Source organism: Glandiceps talaboti, chromosome 23 (genome assembly GCF_964340395.1).
Source record: "Glandiceps talaboti chromosome 23, keGlaTala1.1, whole genome shotgun sequence".
Taxonomy (NCBI): Eukaryota; Metazoa; Hemichordata; class Enteropneusta; family Spengelidae; genus Glandiceps; species Glandiceps talaboti.
The window spans coordinates 9,481,494-9,499,647 of NC_135571.1; the positions used below are offsets into that span (position 1 = coordinate 9,481,494).

Here is an 18,154-nt window from a genome sequence, read left to right on the forward strand (position 1 = left end):
TCAAAGGGTTACATTTCTAAGCACTTATGACTCTGGCTAACTGTTGTTCCATTCAGAGGGTAACATCACATCAGAGCATGATTGACCCATGATTTTGACATGAGACCGAAAACTTGATGGTCTCAACAAAACTTGATACTATACTATAGGTTTCTAAACTTACTGACACATGAGGTCACATCGAAACAGTGACTACCTTTTGTCCTATTTCAAGGGTGTTTTCATGTCAGACCGTAATTGTGTAACGGTTTGAGAAGTGATAGAAAAGAAAGACTACAGGGAAAGTATACTAGTGCTATGTAGTTGCCAAACTCTCTCTTTCTCTCTGTTAGTGTAGTTAATGCTGATTAGCTCATTCCCTATGTATCACCACCAGGGTTGTTCCTCACCACTTGTAGTAAAGTTTGCTGATACGCCGAAAGAAAAAGAGGCCAAACGCTTACAGCAGCAACTGAGTGTCAACATGTGGGCAGGCGGTGGTAATGTGTCCAATTCAATGACAGGAATAGGTTCATTAGGGCCTCAGTACTTAGCGGTAAGAAATGTGTGCTAACTAGTAACTTGTACAAGACTCTTGCACAAATGTATACATCACACTGTTGAGCAGTGGTTGCACACTTGACACATTGAATAACGGTTGGAGCTGCTTGTCACATATGATTGGTCGTTTTGCCAGTCACATGTTTGCATCCCAGGCTTTGTGACTTCGCCAGGTGGTTACAGATACGACACACCTAGTGCAGCAACTTGTTGCATATTGGTTGCTTTGTATATCACATGTCTGTGCATGCCCTCTGGTGTTGCGACATCGCCAGGTGCTTAGTACCTCTGACATGTTTAGCAACAAACAGAACAAGTTGTTGTATGTGGTGAGTTGCCTCAAAGGCCACATGTTTGTGACCGTGTGCGTATAATCCAAGGCTGTGACATCACCAGGTGTGTACACATCCGGCACATTGAGCAACAAACAGAACAACTTGCAATGGGTTGCTTTATGACATTGCCAGACAGTTACATGCGTAACACATCTCCTAATGAACAGAGCAACTCCTTACGTGAGATTGTATAAAGCACCTAGCTTGGCGATTTCACGAGGATGTCAATTTCAAGTGTCACATGTCACTGATGCTAGTGTAAGTACTCCTATGGCATGTTGTCTGTTATCTCACATGGTGAGATTCTCAATGGGTCATGTGTGTAACTTGGGTAACATTTCTACAAAAGTCTTGTACTGTAGGTTTGGTGTGCTGCATGCTATAGTGTGCCTAGATTGCTGGGAATAATGGTCATTTTAACAATAACATAGACTTTTCTGAACTGTATCCACTAATATTGATAAAGTACTAATATCTATTACTTTCATTATTATAGTGGTTTATGAGTTAACTAAGAAACGTTTTCCAACATTCTACATTGCTTTGAACTCGTGTGGCAAAATGACACGCCTTTTTATCAAATGAAAAGAAGGACAGCATGTTCATTTCCAGTGCACAATATTACACTATTTGGAATTATTCGGAATGTAGTCCATAAAAGGATACATTAACTCCAAATATGGTCAATGTCCTTATAAGGAAACATTAAGAATGTTTTTTTTTTCCATATAAGGATACATTAACTTTAAACATGGTCTGCCAGTGTCCTTATAAGGAAACATTAAGAATGTCTTTTTCCATATAAGGATACATTAACTGGAAATATGGTCAATGTCCTTATAGGGAAACATTAAGAATGTAACTTCCATATAAGGATACATGAATTCCAAATATGGTCAGTGTCCCATTCAAAAAGCATTTGGAATATAACTTTCGAAACATATATACATTTAGCTCCATTGTTTGTTTTTGTGATCTTGTTATAAAAATAGTCAAGTGTCAAAACTTGTGTTGAGTGATTTTTGTTTTGTGGCTGTTCATTTCTTGTGTTTGTCTATTTATATTTGGTGCATGATTCATAACCATAGGGTTCATATGCACGAAAGTTCAAGGATTTCGAGAACTTCAAGAAAGTCTTACAAAATGGAACACATCATCTTGAATAATCAAGGCGTTAGGGACGATCGCACAATGAAAACTTTGTACTGCACCAAAATACTGAGATAAATCGTAGCTGGATAAATCCTAATCTTCAGGTCTTCGTCCAAGGATGTGAAGTCATGTGTCGTTTAGACATGCATAACTTGAAGTTCAAAATATTGTCCCAGACAGGTGGTATCACATCCATAAAAGACTGTCTTGGACATAGAATTGACATGGAGAATGTTGCCAACCTGGATTGGGAACCAGACTGGTTTTGTTAGGGAAAATCAATGAAGCCATTTATATCAGAACATTAGAACCATCGCTAAACAGAGACGCGAGCCGATACACTTTACCACCTGTATAGGACAATATTTTGAAGTCACGTACACATTCATAAACAACGTGTTACTTCACATCCGTGAAGAAGACCTGTGGACTCCAAGTATTTTGGTCCAGTACAAACTTTAAATTCACTTGTAAAGAATTTTTGGATGTGAATTACTTAGAAAATGACAAGTCTTAAAGTCCATGTGTGATGTACTAACAACTGTATGGTAGATACATAAATTAAGTAGTTCTCGGTATATTTTCTATCTCCAGGCATTATTTCAATTAATGCAACAAGCAGCTGCGACTGGTAACATGCCAGCATTCAACAATATACAACAGTTAGCAGGTAAGAATCTCATTTCTCACTATTTTTCAAAGTCCTGCCCAGAATCTAAATTTGTCTCTTCTTGTTATACTAGTGCATGCAGAATCTAATACAGTATACATTTATCCTGTACATGTGATGTGGTATTCACATTGTATAACTTTGTCAGACCATGTGCTGTGTGACATTGTCCAATTCTCTTTAATCATGTGTTATGCGAGTGATTTTTGTTATACAGCACTCCCAAATCATGTGGTATGCATGTGCTTCACACTGTACAGCCTAATCAGAGTACATGTATATGATATTACATGTAACATGTTTAGTACAATCCTAACAGATCATGTGATGTGCATGTGTCATGAGTGCATCACTTTGTACAATACTGTATATAGTGTACTATTACATGTGATATGTTTTGTACAATACTTGTAAATCATGTGATCTGCATGTGACATGCGAGTGCTTCACTTTGTACAACACTATTATATACATAGTGTACATGTGACATGTTTTGTACAACATTTGCATATCATGTGACTGCATCACGTTGTACAACACTTGATAGTGTACATGTACTATGACATGTGACATGTGCAAATCATGTGATGTGCATGTGACATGTTTTGTACAACACTTGCAAATCATGTGATATGCATGTGACATATGAGTGCATCACTTTGTACAACAACACTGGATAGTGTACTATTACACGTGACATGTTTTGCACAACACTTGTAAATCATGTGATGTACATGCAACATACGAGTGATTCACTGTGTACAAATGTAGTCATGTGTTGTGAAAAGTTGTTACAGTGTGGTGGTTACCCAAGTATGGTGTTTATTTCAACATCACGTCGTACAAGTATCCAAATCATGTGACACGCATGTGACAAATCATCGTACCCAACATCTTTTGCATTCTTCAAAGTTGATCATGCGAACTCTTTCCTTTCTAGGTTTCACTGTGTACGTGTGATTTCACCAACAAAACTTGTGGCATGCTGACACACAAGTTAATATTTGTATAATGTTTGCAGTTTGCTCATTGTTTGTTTATTTTCACCTTACCATTATGTTTTGTTTTGTTTGTTTGGACCTCTTTTGTTTTGTTTTGTTTTGTTTTTTGAGTTGTTTGTTTTTGTTGTGGTCATGTGTTGTCATTGGTTACATTCTTTGTGATGTGTTCCATCTCTTCTGACAGCCCTAAGTGCCGTGGGTTTGCCTCAGTTGGCAGCATTAGCAGCAGCAAATCAACAGCAACAACAAGTTGCATCATCAGCTACAGGGAGTACAAACACACCATTAGCAGGTAGTGCTGCTATGTCAGGATTGTCTACATCAGGTAGGCAGCAATCACAGTGCCTAGTTTGTCTCTGCATGTAGCTGTGCTGAGTGAGACACACATATAACACCTCCCTATTTAATTCGTTCGTACACACACATGTACCGACTTTGTCTCTCTATGTTCTTGTACTGTGATGTACATGTACAATACAGTACCTCTTTCATCTCTCCATGTTCATACAGTACCTCTTTCGTCTCTCCATGTTCATACAGTACCTCTTTCGTCTCTCCATGTTCATACAGTACCTCTTTCGTCTCTCTATGTTCATACAGTACCTCTTTCGTCTCTCTATGTTCATACAGTACCTCTTTCGTCTCTCTATGTTCATACAGTACCTCTTTCGTCTCTCCATGTTCATACAGTACCTCTTTCGTCTCTCCATGTTCATACAGTACCTCTTTCGTCTCTCCATGTTCATACAGTACCTCTTTCGTCTCTCTATGTTCATACAGTACCTCTTTCGTCTCTCCATGTTCATACAGTACCTCTTTCGTCTCTCCATGTTCATACAGTACCTCTTTCGTCTCTCCATGTTCATACAGTACCTCTTTCGTCTCTCCATGTTCATACAGTACCTCTTTCGTCTCTCCATGTTCATACAGTACCTCTTTCGTCTCTCCATGTTCATACAGTACCTCTTTCGTCTCTCCATGTTCATACAGTACCTCTTTCGTCTCTCCATGTTCATACAGTACCTCTTTCGTCTCTCTATGTTCATATACGAAGATCTACATTCATAAACACATACAGTGTATTTGTTCATTTATAATCACCCATGTACAATGTAGTTTAATACCAGCTTTGTCCCTGTATGTTCGTGTACTGTTTATACATTCATAAACACAAAGTTGTTGTATCCCTTTTGTTTCTCAATGTTCTTGTACTGAGATGTACATTCTTGAACTCGTACAGTACCTTCCGTATCTCTATTTGTTCATACACATATGTAGTGTAGTGTAGTACCTGTTTTGTCTCTGAATATTTAATATTCATGTATTTGTATTATTAACATGTAATCGCTGTTAACTGTATGTACAACTCTGGTAATCAAATCAAGGCTTCAGTTTACTAGGGTACACACAAACTTAAATTTGTTGTTGATTGATATGGTAGATTTCACAAGGTTATGATACCGGTTCCTCTGTTGTGTGAATCTAATCACCCTGTGATCAAGATAGTGTAAATATTGGAAGTCCCAAAACAGTACACTGCAAGTTTATGGAACTAGTTTTCAGTGACACCTCCCTACTGAGACTATAATTAAACCAGCGTCCATTCAATAGCTTATCACTGTTGTATCAACATGTTGTGACAATAGTTTTAGTTTGTGTCTATCTTAGAAAACTTATGCCACAATTACCAGAGTGTTATTTGTATGTTCAGTAACCCTTGCTTTTCCCTAATAGTATAATAATTGATTAATTTGTGTTAAAGGGACACAAGCTGAGTTTACATGTGTAGTTTATACTACATATTTATAAGGTACTCACAGTATTATACTTACTGGAGTACACTTGTAATTAACTGAACTCAAACCTGGTGTTAAGATATAACCCATAAACGATCTAATGATGTAATTTATGATACATATAAAAAAATGTACAGGAACTCCCTACTATACAATCAACAGTTCTAACAATGCCAGAAGACAATTGTAATGCTATAGACCGAATGCATTGACATTAACATCTCTTTAAAATAGTTTAGTGGAGGTTATTATGTAAGTATTTTCACATGAATAAAACGCTTATAAACTCAGCTTGTGCCCCTTCAATGTAATGTGTCTTTGTAGTTCCTGTCAATGCAAGGAAAAGTTCATGTTTGTCATGGCAACTAAAGTAATAATAGTAATAATAAATAATAATGACCCCAAATAAAATTAAACTGTTTTCTATATCCTCAATATCTCGATAAATTATGATTATTATTTAACTGCCTCTAGTATTTTATTTGACCCCAACTTTTCCTATCATATAATTTTGTAGAAATAAATTTGTAATAATAATGTCCGTATGTATTGGCGATTGTACATTTCATTCACTCTAATGTTATGTTAGTCATATGTACGTTGTATAGTACTGTATGCTTGAAGACGTATGTACCAGAATGTGTCATTGTTATGTGTAAAACATTAATTGCTGATTGAGCAACATTTGGTAATTGTTATAGAGTCTAGACTGTATATCCATGATGTCTTGTCAATTCTTTGGTCCTAAATCGACTTTTCACTGAACGTCTCAACCCTTCCACTGTTAATTTGTGTCGATACAATCTAACTAATTGTTTATTCCTCAGTTCTGTGTCGTCTAAGCTCTAGTTGCCTATCCATTCGTCCTATCCAATATTTTATGTCTGTAATAGCTACTAGTCAGTTCTCCTGTCGTCAATAACAGCAGATTTATAAATCACAAGTTCTACGTCTGTTTTAAGTTGATTTAGGACTGAAGTCTGAGTTTGTGTTCTACCATACTCTAGTGGTGTGTCTGTCAAATGTTTCATTCTCGGCGATTGACATTAATTATCTATCCTTGTCGTGTGATCTCTGTGTTGTTGTTATTTCAAGTGATGTAACTGCTGGTTTAACAGTGAAAGGAATGGCATAGTGATATTTCCAACCGTTGCATGCATTTAAACTTTTAAAACTGTAATCGTTGACTTTGTGATATTGTTGTCAATAATACGACACTCGCATTACATCCTGGTTTGTGCTGGTTGAATGAATGATGCAACACTCCACACTGTCAATTCACATTATACACTAGACTCCACACTGTCAATTCACGTACACACTGTCAATTCACATATACACACTGCCAATTCACCCACACACACATATATATCATCAATTCAAACACACACACACACACACAGATGCACATACACACAGTCAATTCAGACATACACAGTCAGTTACACACACACACACACACACACACACACACACACACACACACACACACACACACACACACACACTCACACACACACACACACACACACACACACACACACACACACACTCACATGCTGTCATTTCAAACACATGCATACATTATGGTATCACATAATATCACACCTTTCTTTCCATTGACACTATCCACTCTCTGTTTGCTTCTGTGGTCCATGCAGCGTTGGTAGCTGCAGCCAATCAGCTGCAACAAGCTGCTGTACAAGCTGCAGCAGCAGCAGGTACTGGCAACACGTCTGCTAGCACAGGAAATACACTGCCCTCGTCAGGTGAGTTCAGAAACATCACTTCCACACATGCCCACCAACCTAGCCTGTTGCCATGGTAATGCTAGTGTTCCTGCAATTCTGTAAATGCTAAATGGCTAATAATGCATGTTCTAAATAGGAATCTGTTGCTGGTGAGATCTCCTGGATCTCTGCTATTGCTGCTTGTGCCACTGCTTGTAATGCTGCAAAACACTTTCTAGTACTGTTACAGGCATGTCATTGCTACTTGGTATGTATTGTTGTACAGGTGTGTCATCCTGTATGCATTGCTGTATACGTGAAGTGAACCCATATACATTTCTGTACAGGTGTGTCATTGCTATATGCAATCCTGTACAAGTGCCATAACCATTTATGCATTCCTGTACAGGTGTGTCACCCCATATACATTGCTGTAACGGTGTGTCACCCCTGTACATACATTGCTGTACAGGTGCGTCATAATGTTATATACATTACTGTACAGGCATGTCATCACTCACGATGTATCGTTGTACAGGTGTGTCATTCCTGTACACATTGCTGTACAAGTGTGATTGCATGTTGTGCTACAGTTTCTGTCATAGTCAACTATCTGTTTCAATTTCTCTGTTCACCGTTGATGTCTTTCATCTCCCATACCTGTCAGTACGGCTGGTGCTCTGACCCCTGACCTCTGACATTCAGTTTTATGTTCAAATAACTTATAGGCGTAGGCAGCGATATGTTGTTTATGATTTCAAATTGTGAACATTGTCTCTGTGTTCTGGTTTATGTCTGTCATTCTTTCCTAGCTGTGTGTATATTGCATTTGAATGTTTACATGTGTGTTATGTCTGTATAGATATCTGTTCTGTGTAGTGGATGTATCGTTTAATTAACAGATAACTGAGAAGAATGCAGAATTTTCTCCTATTAGTAGAATAACAATAATAACTGCTTTGCATATCCCACAGCCTTCCCTCTGCCTAATAATATATGTATGCACAAACTGTCTTTTTACAGGAAACTTACAGTGTATTTCACAACACCGTTCAGCTTGTCTGTTTAATACAACCACGCAGAAACCAACAAGAAACTGGACATGCCACACTTCAATAGCAAGATCGCATTTTTTGCTACATTCAATCTAAATGAAATAAACTTGTTAAATGTATTGCAACTCTATGCAGACTTTTGGGTGCCAATGATTTTCTTAGCATTAAACACCCTATGTAGCAAGAAACTGTATTCATTCAATCTTGCTATCTTAAAGTGTAGCATGTCCACTTTCTTATTGGTTTCTGTGTGGTTTTACAGTAACAGAAAAGCTGCATGGTATTGTGAAATTCACTGTATTAGCAACTAACCCTTGTTTTCTAGCGGATGATGGCAGATTTTTTTTTTTCTCTTACTTGTCTAACTTTAGTCTGTAAGGTACGCCGTGACGAGGCACCCTCACACATCAGGGAGAGAGGAGGGTCGGAGTGACACGACGTATCTTACAGTCTAGTCTAACTTCTATGGTTTATGTTATAATATTTAAAGAGTATACAAATTATACATGTGTGTAATTATGTTTATTCATGTGATGAAATATTATGTGCAGGTTTCTGTCAATTTCTGTGTATTGTTCAACCACAAGTGACCTGTATATGACAGTCCTAATATCTACATGGAGCACTGACTCTGTACTAATTCGTTACACTTGGTGCCACATGTAACATTAATTATATGTACTGCAGACAGTATTTGGTACTACAGACAATATTTGGTACTGCAGACATTACATTTCGTACTGCAGACATTACATTTGGTACTGCTGACATTACATTTCGTACTGCCGACATTACATTTGGTACTGCAGATATTACGTCTGGTACTGCAGACAGTACGTTTGGTACTGCAGACATTATGTCTGGTAATACAGACATTACATTTGGTACTGCAAACGTCTGGTACTATAGACACTTACATTCGGTAGTACTGATTACAAAGGCGTTATAATCACAACATTAACTGAGCAGACAAACTTGTCACAAAATTTGAATTTCACCATGCATGGACTTGTTTAATGTTTGCTTTACCTTGGCACCCTGTCTTCGTCACAGTTTGATGTGTTTGTCATTCTATATCATAACACTAGGTACTACAGCAACATCTAGCACTACCAATACATCATTGCCAAGTGGTCTAGTCACAGGTTTACAGGGACTCAGTGGAACATCAGCACTGACAGGTGATATATCACTTTTATTACACTCTATACACTTGCACTTCACTGTTGTCTGTTTGTGCTAGCATACAGATGTAGACATTGTCAGATGGACACACATACTTAGATATGTATAGATGGACCAATGTACACATATAGAGACAGACAAACACATACCGTATGTTTGTTTATAGCACATGCATACATACATACATACATACATGTACATACATACATACATACACACACACACACACATACATAACATCTATGCATCCATACATACACACATACATACATACATACATACACACACACACACACACACACACACACACACACACACACACACACACACACACACACACACACACAGGTTTGAAAGGCTTGTTTGTCTCAAATTATGGTCCAATGTAAATGACAGGTTTTACTATCAGATTAATGTTTGTAGTTACTAGGTGCATGTCATGTATGTTACTGTCCTTCTAATAATATGCTATATGCTGGTTATCAGAAAAACAAAAGATTTTACAGTTTGGCCACTAGTAGTGCTATTCCAAGACAGCAATATGAGGGCCTGAATGGACAATACATGTACTTCAAAAAATTATCTTTTCATGCAGTTATATGGCCACAGCCAGTTAAAACTTGGCAGTTCAGATTTTTCATAGATGGTAATGCAAGTTTTGTTTCATGCAGTACCATCTTGTTGATAACATGTTGGCCTTTTTTATGCAATCTGGGGTGTCCTTGCATGCTGAAGGACGTCAGATAACCAGAATATGGCAGGTTGTCAAATGATAGTTAAACATGTGCATGTATAGACCTGTTGTTGGTTCCAAGATGCATTGCGCGTCTCTCCGTACAATGCCATGTATTCTGTATGCGCGGAGGGGTTTGCACGCGCTACTAGGGGGATGGTTGTCATATGACGGTACCCTGGGTTTACCCGTAAAATCACTCTGTCATTGATGGCGTTCAGTCTTTGTTCTATAAAATCACCCATAATTAAAGAGGGCAACATGTCTTGCCATAATTTCCTGATGAAAATGTTATTTCAAATGTAATATAGACAAAACAAGACTAAATCTAACAACACAAGCGACGTCCTCTTGCGCAATGCATCTTGGAACCGGAAAATCGACTATACTTTATATTGGCATGAATCTTAGTTGGCTCTATGCTTATTAAAGATGACATTATGAATTGGCTGCAGCTCGCAGACTTGTCTGTTAAAATTCAACTCTTTGCGTTCAACAAATGATTGATTCTCTATGCGTGAATACTTCTTTTGTACCTTTCTGCTTTAAATAATGCATTACAACCCATAACACCAAAGTAAAGCATCTTCTGTATGTACCTCCATCATCTATATCAAGTGTAAAAGTATGCTGTTTTATTTGCTAATTGACCACATTTGAAAGGCCACATGCTAGGCTTGTAAATAAACCAATTGAAACAGTATACTTTTACACTTGATATGAATGCTATAAATGAGTGCAGCTCATAGAGAAAATGCTTTACTTCAGTGTTACTCATTGCAATTACTTGACTATCATCGTAATATGTTTCTACCCATGTCTTCCCTACTTTTCAAAATCTTCGTATTACAGCACAAATGATATTGCCGTGGTGTCTCACTCGTGTGACATAACATATTTTACACACACACCCTCAACTTCAATAACTTCAAATTCAAAATAAACAGTTATATAGGTACTGTGCACAGTGGGGATGTACATATAAGAGTAGACAAGTTACCATGTTGATTATCAGTTGCAAAGTAAACATTTCAATTGAAGCCATTAAAATCATCAAGTTAATGTGTAATTTTTTCAGCATAAGCCTGTTTGTAGTGCACTGCAAAAGAATAATACGGCTTTATCACTTAATTTATATTGTGATTGGGGACATGATTCTGCTGTGTGTGTTGTCTGTTATTGTTAGTCTTTAGTTCAAATGTGTCTCTCTTTGTGTTAAAAATACGATATTCCATGAATGAAACACCAAGGCAACATCATTTCTACTATCATACACTTTAGTAACTGTAAACCTAGATTGTTTTTAAAAAACAAATAATGTTGACAATTTTCTAAGCCATGCACTCTGTGTTTCATACACAAGAAAGTATTTTAGCCACTATTTATTTTCACATTTTTGTTTGTAGGCGAAATGAGTGAAAATAAATCTGTAGCGAAAGTTTCTGGGTTTACATTATTTTCCTACCGATTCTTCATCTTTTTATAACCATATTTCCTTTCCTTTCCTTTCCTTGTCAATGTCTGTTTGTGAAAGTAGTTTATTGATATGTTATCCGTGCATGGTCTCTGTGTGTGTTTCTTGTTTCTTCTCATTGCCATTGAGCACATGTCAATGTTTGCCTGACAACTTCTTTATGAAATTCCACATCAAATTGTTGATACTGTATTTGTGGCTGTAGTTTTTGCTCATGAGTTTTGTGGCAAACTTTCCTGTTAAAAAACACAACTTTTAATATGTATATTTTTACTTCTCAACCTAGTCAAGTTGTCGTTAGCAACACTTGTTGTTAATGTGTTTGCAATTTGACATTCCAAAGTCACTGTCATATCTTTATTGAAATGTTTCCATCTCCATTCAGTAGTTGTATGTGTTTGTAGCTGTACCTAAAAGTGTGTGTGTGTGTGTGTGTGTGTGTGTGTGTGTGTGTGTGTGTGTGTGTGTGTGTGTGTGTGTGTGTGTGTGTGTGTGTGTGTGTGTGTGCGTGCGTGCGTGCGTGCGTGCATGCGTGTGTGTGTGTGACTATGTTGTACTTTCTAGACATTTGGTTGATGTCTTTGTGGACTGGCTCCCTCGATCACCAGTCTTGTCCATTCTCCTGTATTGTCCGTTCACCTGTCTTGTCCATTCACCTGTCTTGTCCGTTCACCCATCTTGTCTGTTCACCCATCTTGTTCATTCACCAGTCTTGTCTGTTTACCTGTCTTGTCCATTCACCCGTCTTGTCTGTTCACCCATCTTGTCTGTTCACCCATCTTGTTCATTCACCAGTCTTGTCTGTTTACCTGTCTTGTCCATTCACCTGTCTTGTCTGTTCACCCATCTTGTTCATTCACCAGTCTTGTCTGTTTACCTGTCTTGTCCATTCACCTGTCTTGTCTGTTCACCCATCTTGTCTGTTCACCCATCTTGTTCATTCACCAGTCTTGTCTGTTTACCTGTCTTGTCCATTCATCTATACTGTCTCTTTGCATTCTAATTATTCCATGTTAAAAACAAGGTGTCTTTGCTTGCTTTAGTAAGGGAGTGGTCATTATGCTTGCTAGTGGTAACCTTAAATCACCTGATAATAATAATATGAGCAAACCAAATATAATCAAATACACATTACAGTAAATACTCTTAGCTAGTTCTTTAGTAAAATAAATATTCATTGACATTCTCTGTTCTAGCAGCGACATAATACCTGCATTATTCATAAGCAGTGGATAAATCAATTACTGCACATTGTTTCATAGACTGTTGACAGTCGTTTGTGCCTTTTTTGCTACGTTTCATCTAAAACAAAGTCATTACCTCGATCCATAGCACTGAATACTAATGCTTACTGATAGGAACTGCAATTGCCGAAGGCACGCACTCGCTGATCAGTACGCGGTTGTAGTATTGCTCTGGATCGGAGTGAGGCGCGACTTTAGTTTTAGTTAAAATGTAGCAAAAAAGGCACCAACGACTGTCGAAAGTCCAATTGTTCCATTTGGCTTGTAATAAGTTCAAGGGGCAACTCGGAGGCCGGATTACTTTGAGGTGTGATTAGTCTAGTTACTATACATGTAGTTGTTTTCTGCAATCTCTCTCCACGTATAGTCAAACGGACAAATTCTATCAAAAATCTCCTGCTGCATGGAGAAGGGATGAACAGCACATGTCAGTAGTAATCCATCAGACACTAACAGGTAGTTTTATTGGTTACTTCATTGAGTTTACTACAAAACTCAACCTTCAATCTGGAAGTAAATGATGCAGGGATGCAATAACGTCATCATATTTATATCAACTATCAAATAACAAACTATCACTGCTGGTGGTGAAAACAGAATTGTGTTCTAGAGAAATCCATTTGACTATACCCTTGGGGATGATTGTAACATGTATAGGATGAGACTAAGGTGTAATACAAAGTCTGTCCTCATGTGGAAATGGCGAATCGGTTCAAAATCAAATTGAAATTAGTTTTTCTGTCCCCACATACTCTAAATTTGGCTTTAACTTATTAGTTGAATTTGTTTGAAACCACCTTGAGGGTGGGTTGAAGGTGAGGGATATGGGGTAAGGGTGAGGATGGGGGTTGGTGGTGGTTTCACACTAATTCAAAGTAAATCGGTTCAGAATGGACACGAAAGCAAAAGTGAATCTGATCAATTCATATTCATTGCTCAGTTTCATGGGGATAGAAACTGGTTTCAAACTGATTTAACTGAATCGATTCAGTTTGAATTGGTTTTGAATCGATTCAGGTGAGGACAGGGGTTTTTATTTACCTTGCACTTTTACAGTTTTACAAGCGATCTACTTAAAACACAGTCATTCCTCTTCAATCCCCTGTCTCCACAGACAAAGCTTGCTCTTCTATTTTTAATTCCATCAAAATGCAAATATTTGCTTTTCTGAATGGAATTTGCTATTTCTGACATCGGGAAATGTATTATCTGGTTCTTGAAGACCCAAATGACACAAAACATACATGTATTGTACAGATAGATGTTAAGTATCAATCATTATTAAAGTAGCATGTGCCTCAGAAATAAAAATTGTACACTTTTGGTTTCACTTTATTCAAGAAATCTCCAACTCATCCTAAGTTGAAATCATGAAAAAGAATCAGTGGTCACATATACATTTTTGAAATACAAGTCAAAATGATATCAAAGTTAACCAATTTTAGAATCCAATATGGCCACCATCCAATATGGCCGCCATCCAATATGGCCACCAAACATTAAAATAATCTCAAAATTAACTCAAAATGGCCACCAAATACTATGTCAACTGTATGGAATATAAAAGATCATCAAAATGGTGATCCCAAAATTATTCTTTTATTATTTCAAAATTCCAGGAACAAGCTTCTATATCGCAGTGTTTTGCGAGATTTAAAAAACTGAATTTCTGAGAAATTGGTATTTTGAGGCACTTTCTACTTTAAACAAAGATGTAGAATTGTGAGGATAGTATTGTGGTATTGTTTTGTAATGTTTCTGTGTTGTGATGTGGTGTCTTTGTCTTCGTTGTAGGAGATACTAGTGGTACCAGTTCTAGCAACACTGCTAGTACAATGGCATCCGGACTAGCTGCTGGCCTACAAGGGTTAACTGGAACACCCACTGCCCTACCTACAGGTGACTACTATCAATTACAAGTCCCTAATATACCCAGGACTCGCCTATGAGTCGGCCTTAATACAAGCTGTCAATGTGTCCACTACAACTTACCTACCAATAAATCCTTAATATACCCACTGCCCTATCTATGGGTGACCACCGGTCCTATCAATTACAAATCCCAAATAAACCTAATTACCCACCTAGGACTCAGAAGTACTCAATGACTCACCTATGGGTCCATTACAATAGCCGACTGGCAAGCTCTGTGTACTTACGGCCCTACCAACATGAACAAATCCTTAATATACCGCTGACCTTACAGGGAACGTACCAACAAGCCCTTACAACAGCTTAGTTGCAAACCACCAATGTGTACTGATTATGGGGTCCTCCATATGTCTTTTCCATGACGTAAAAAGTCTTGTATCAATCTGTGCTACTTGACACTCATAGCCCCTAATGTTAAATCAAAGTCCCCAATTTACCCATAGCATTACTGTGGTGCAGTAACCATCCGATATCAAACTATCTGTCCAGAATGAATGGCCCGTCTCTATATATCCTCCTACAGTGTAGGGTTTTGCTCTCAGTATTACTTCACTGTCTAGGTACCATGACTCTATCAGTTAAACATACCCACTTGCCAACCAAAAATCCAAATATACACACTGCTGTAAGTACAGAACATTACAACAATATAACACTACTGTGTTCACTGTACATAACACATCAACCATACTGAAGGTTCATTTACTCTGTATCAGCAAGCCATAATGTGACCACTCCCAATATGAAGGTATTAAAAGTGTATGTAATTTTGATTTATCAATTTAAAGTGCATTTTGTTTTTGCCTTTAGGTATGTAAGGAAGCAAAGACAAGAACTCATGTGTCTCTCTCTGTCTTCTATATATGTATATCTGATTGTCTTTATCATGAAAGTTCATTTCACTAAAAAGATCATCACATTCTGTCGTATGTGTAGAAGTAGTTGAACAATGAATCTTTGTAACTGGACTGTTGTATGCCTGTAGACAATCAAAATTGTTATTTTCAAAACAACTTATGCCCTTATATGGACTGGGACTTGAATTCGACTGTCCATATATGGATAGGTCTGTAACCTCCCATCTGCAAATGGACAGGACTTCAACTTCACCATGTCCATAAATTGGCATATCTCTGTCGTGAATTACGGTACATGTATTACCCATGTATGGACAGGATGTGTACTGGTACTTTATCATGTCCATATATGGGCATGTCTATAATTTAACAAGTCTGCACCATTATTATCCATATATGGATGGACTTCAACTTCAGCATGTCCATATATGGGCACATTTCACAAGTTTGCATGATTGTTACCAAATGTAGACAGGTCTTTGATCTTCTATGTCTATAAATGTTAAGTTCAAACTCACCATGTCCATATATGGACAGGCCTTGAAACTAGGTCAGATCCTTATATGGACTTACATTCATATGTCCATATATGGAAATTTCTTCAACCTTAAGTTGTGCTTATACGGACTAAGTATGCCCTCTATTATGATAGCCAAATTTTGTTGTTGTGAGTCAAAATGAGAAAAACTGGCCTTTCTTGTGTATCACCACATAGTATTAGTAAGAGATAAGAGAACACCAAATTTTGGTTTCTCACTAGAAACTGTGTCTGTCAGTGGCGTGTCAAATGAACTTGCACACAATTGGACATCCCTTCAGCCCTACTGTTGACACATGAAGATGCCTTCATTCTCACCGTCTTAGGTATGTTTCATACTGTTCTTTGCATGAATCTGTCTGTAATGTAACTTGTTGTTTTCTTCAGGACTTGGTGGAGTTGGTGGAGTTGGTGGTGTCGGTGGTATGGCAGGAGCATTGAATGGCTTGGGTGCAACAGGGTTAAATTCCAACGTAAGCTCTGGTGTAGATCTAAACGCACTAACACAGGCTTACTCAGGAATACAACAATACACAGGTAAGTCCTTAAAAGATACACTAGCTGCAAGTGGAATGTTTTTTAAAAATGTTTTGTTTGGTACAATAACGGTAATATCATACACCCTGCATCACCTGTGGGTAAACATATTTTTGTAGCTGTAAGTCAAACGATAAGTCAAATGAAATTGAATTTTGGTTCCACGCCCAAACATCAGCACCCTCTGTGATGATCATGATTTCAACCTGCTTCTGTACTACTTATGGATCATGTCAACCACTGTTTAACATCTACAATGTCTAATTGCTGGTATTTAAATTTTTTCAGTGATTATATTGTGGTTGTCTGATTGAAAAATGATACTCCAGTTACAAGTAGTACAGTTTAACATGGTGATAGATTCAAACCAAGCTTTCGCTCAAGATTTAAACTTGTCACTACACCACCTACATAATTATGTTTGCTTTATGCCCATAAGACGATTTTTAAGAAGTTTTAGAAACAGTACGTGGTGAAAACATATCAAGAGATTCACATTGCTAGTCTAAGAGTGTTGGTAATGAGAAGATTTACATGGAACCAGAACCTTCACTGCCACAATACAAATGTAGTGTACATGTACATGTATATAGTATGGTAGTATGGCATTCACACGGTTAATACTTAGTGTGTTGTATGAAAAGACTTGCATGGCACCAGAGTCCTCACTGCTGTCATAGTGTGTACACTAGCATGACATCCAAGGGGTTAACATCTTTGTGTACAGATTAATAGCTGTGGTACACTGTATTTGTCTAAGTCCAGCTACATCACCATAGAGATTGCCAAGACTGTAGAACACTTGATCCAATATATATATGTTAATGTTACATAACTTCTTTTAAAAGTCAGGTAAGATGAAGGAGACTGTGATAATAGGGTTAGGAATCGCAGAGTACACTACAGGATAACACTTATAAAATACTAGTAGTTATTGGAGGCACTAGCCAGTGTAATATTGTTACATACAGGTAAATTGTTAGGGCCTGGAGCTCTCTGGAGAACTACATAAATCGTCTACCAAAACATATCGAAAGCTCAATGCTAAAATAACATTGAACTGCTTGTATGTTATAACCTTTGTAGATGATTACATAAATACACTTTATTATACCATACTCAAGCCAAGTTACATGTATTGTCTTTGAACAGAAAATATGGATTAATATATACCCTGGTTGTTCGACGTCACGACAACCCTTGTCTATGTCACTGGTATTGCGGTGCTCGAAATACAAGTCAAAACGTTCCAAATCACCATTATTTTTTCCTGATTTTTCATAAATGCTTGAGGAGGTTTAATTGTAATATTTCCTAATATTTCTCTTCATTCAGCTGGAAAATACTCATGACCTAAGGGTTTGTCACTATGAGT

At 37.5% G+C, this 18,154-nt stretch overlaps 1 protein-coding gene across 12 annotated transcripts in view; it reads left to right on the forward strand.

The window, feature by feature from the left end:
- Positions 1 to 18,154, forward strand: part of LOC144452938 (CUGBP Elav-like family member 1) — a 79,052-nt gene that overhangs the window by 51,903 nt on the left and 8,995 nt on the right. For 6 of the 12 annotated variants that reach the window (XM_078144156.1, XM_078144159.1, XM_078144163.1 and 3 more), the window contains 7 exons: positions 377 to 535; positions 2,622 to 2,697; positions 3,883 to 4,023; positions 7,156 to 7,263; positions 9,368 to 9,460; positions 14,710 to 14,814; positions 16,630 to 16,779. In XM_078144156.1, coding sequence (XP_078000282.1) covers positions 377 to 535; positions 2,622 to 2,697; positions 3,883 to 4,023; positions 7,156 to 7,263; positions 9,368 to 9,460; positions 14,710 to 14,814; positions 16,630 to 16,779 — 832 coding nt within the window. The remainder of the gene's footprint in view (positions 1 to 376; positions 536 to 2,621; positions 2,698 to 3,882; positions 4,024 to 7,155; positions 7,264 to 9,367; positions 9,461 to 14,709; positions 14,815 to 16,629; positions 16,780 to 18,154) is intronic. The other 6 variants (XM_078144162.1, XM_078144169.1, XM_078144161.1 and 3 more) reach the window with 5 other exon arrangements.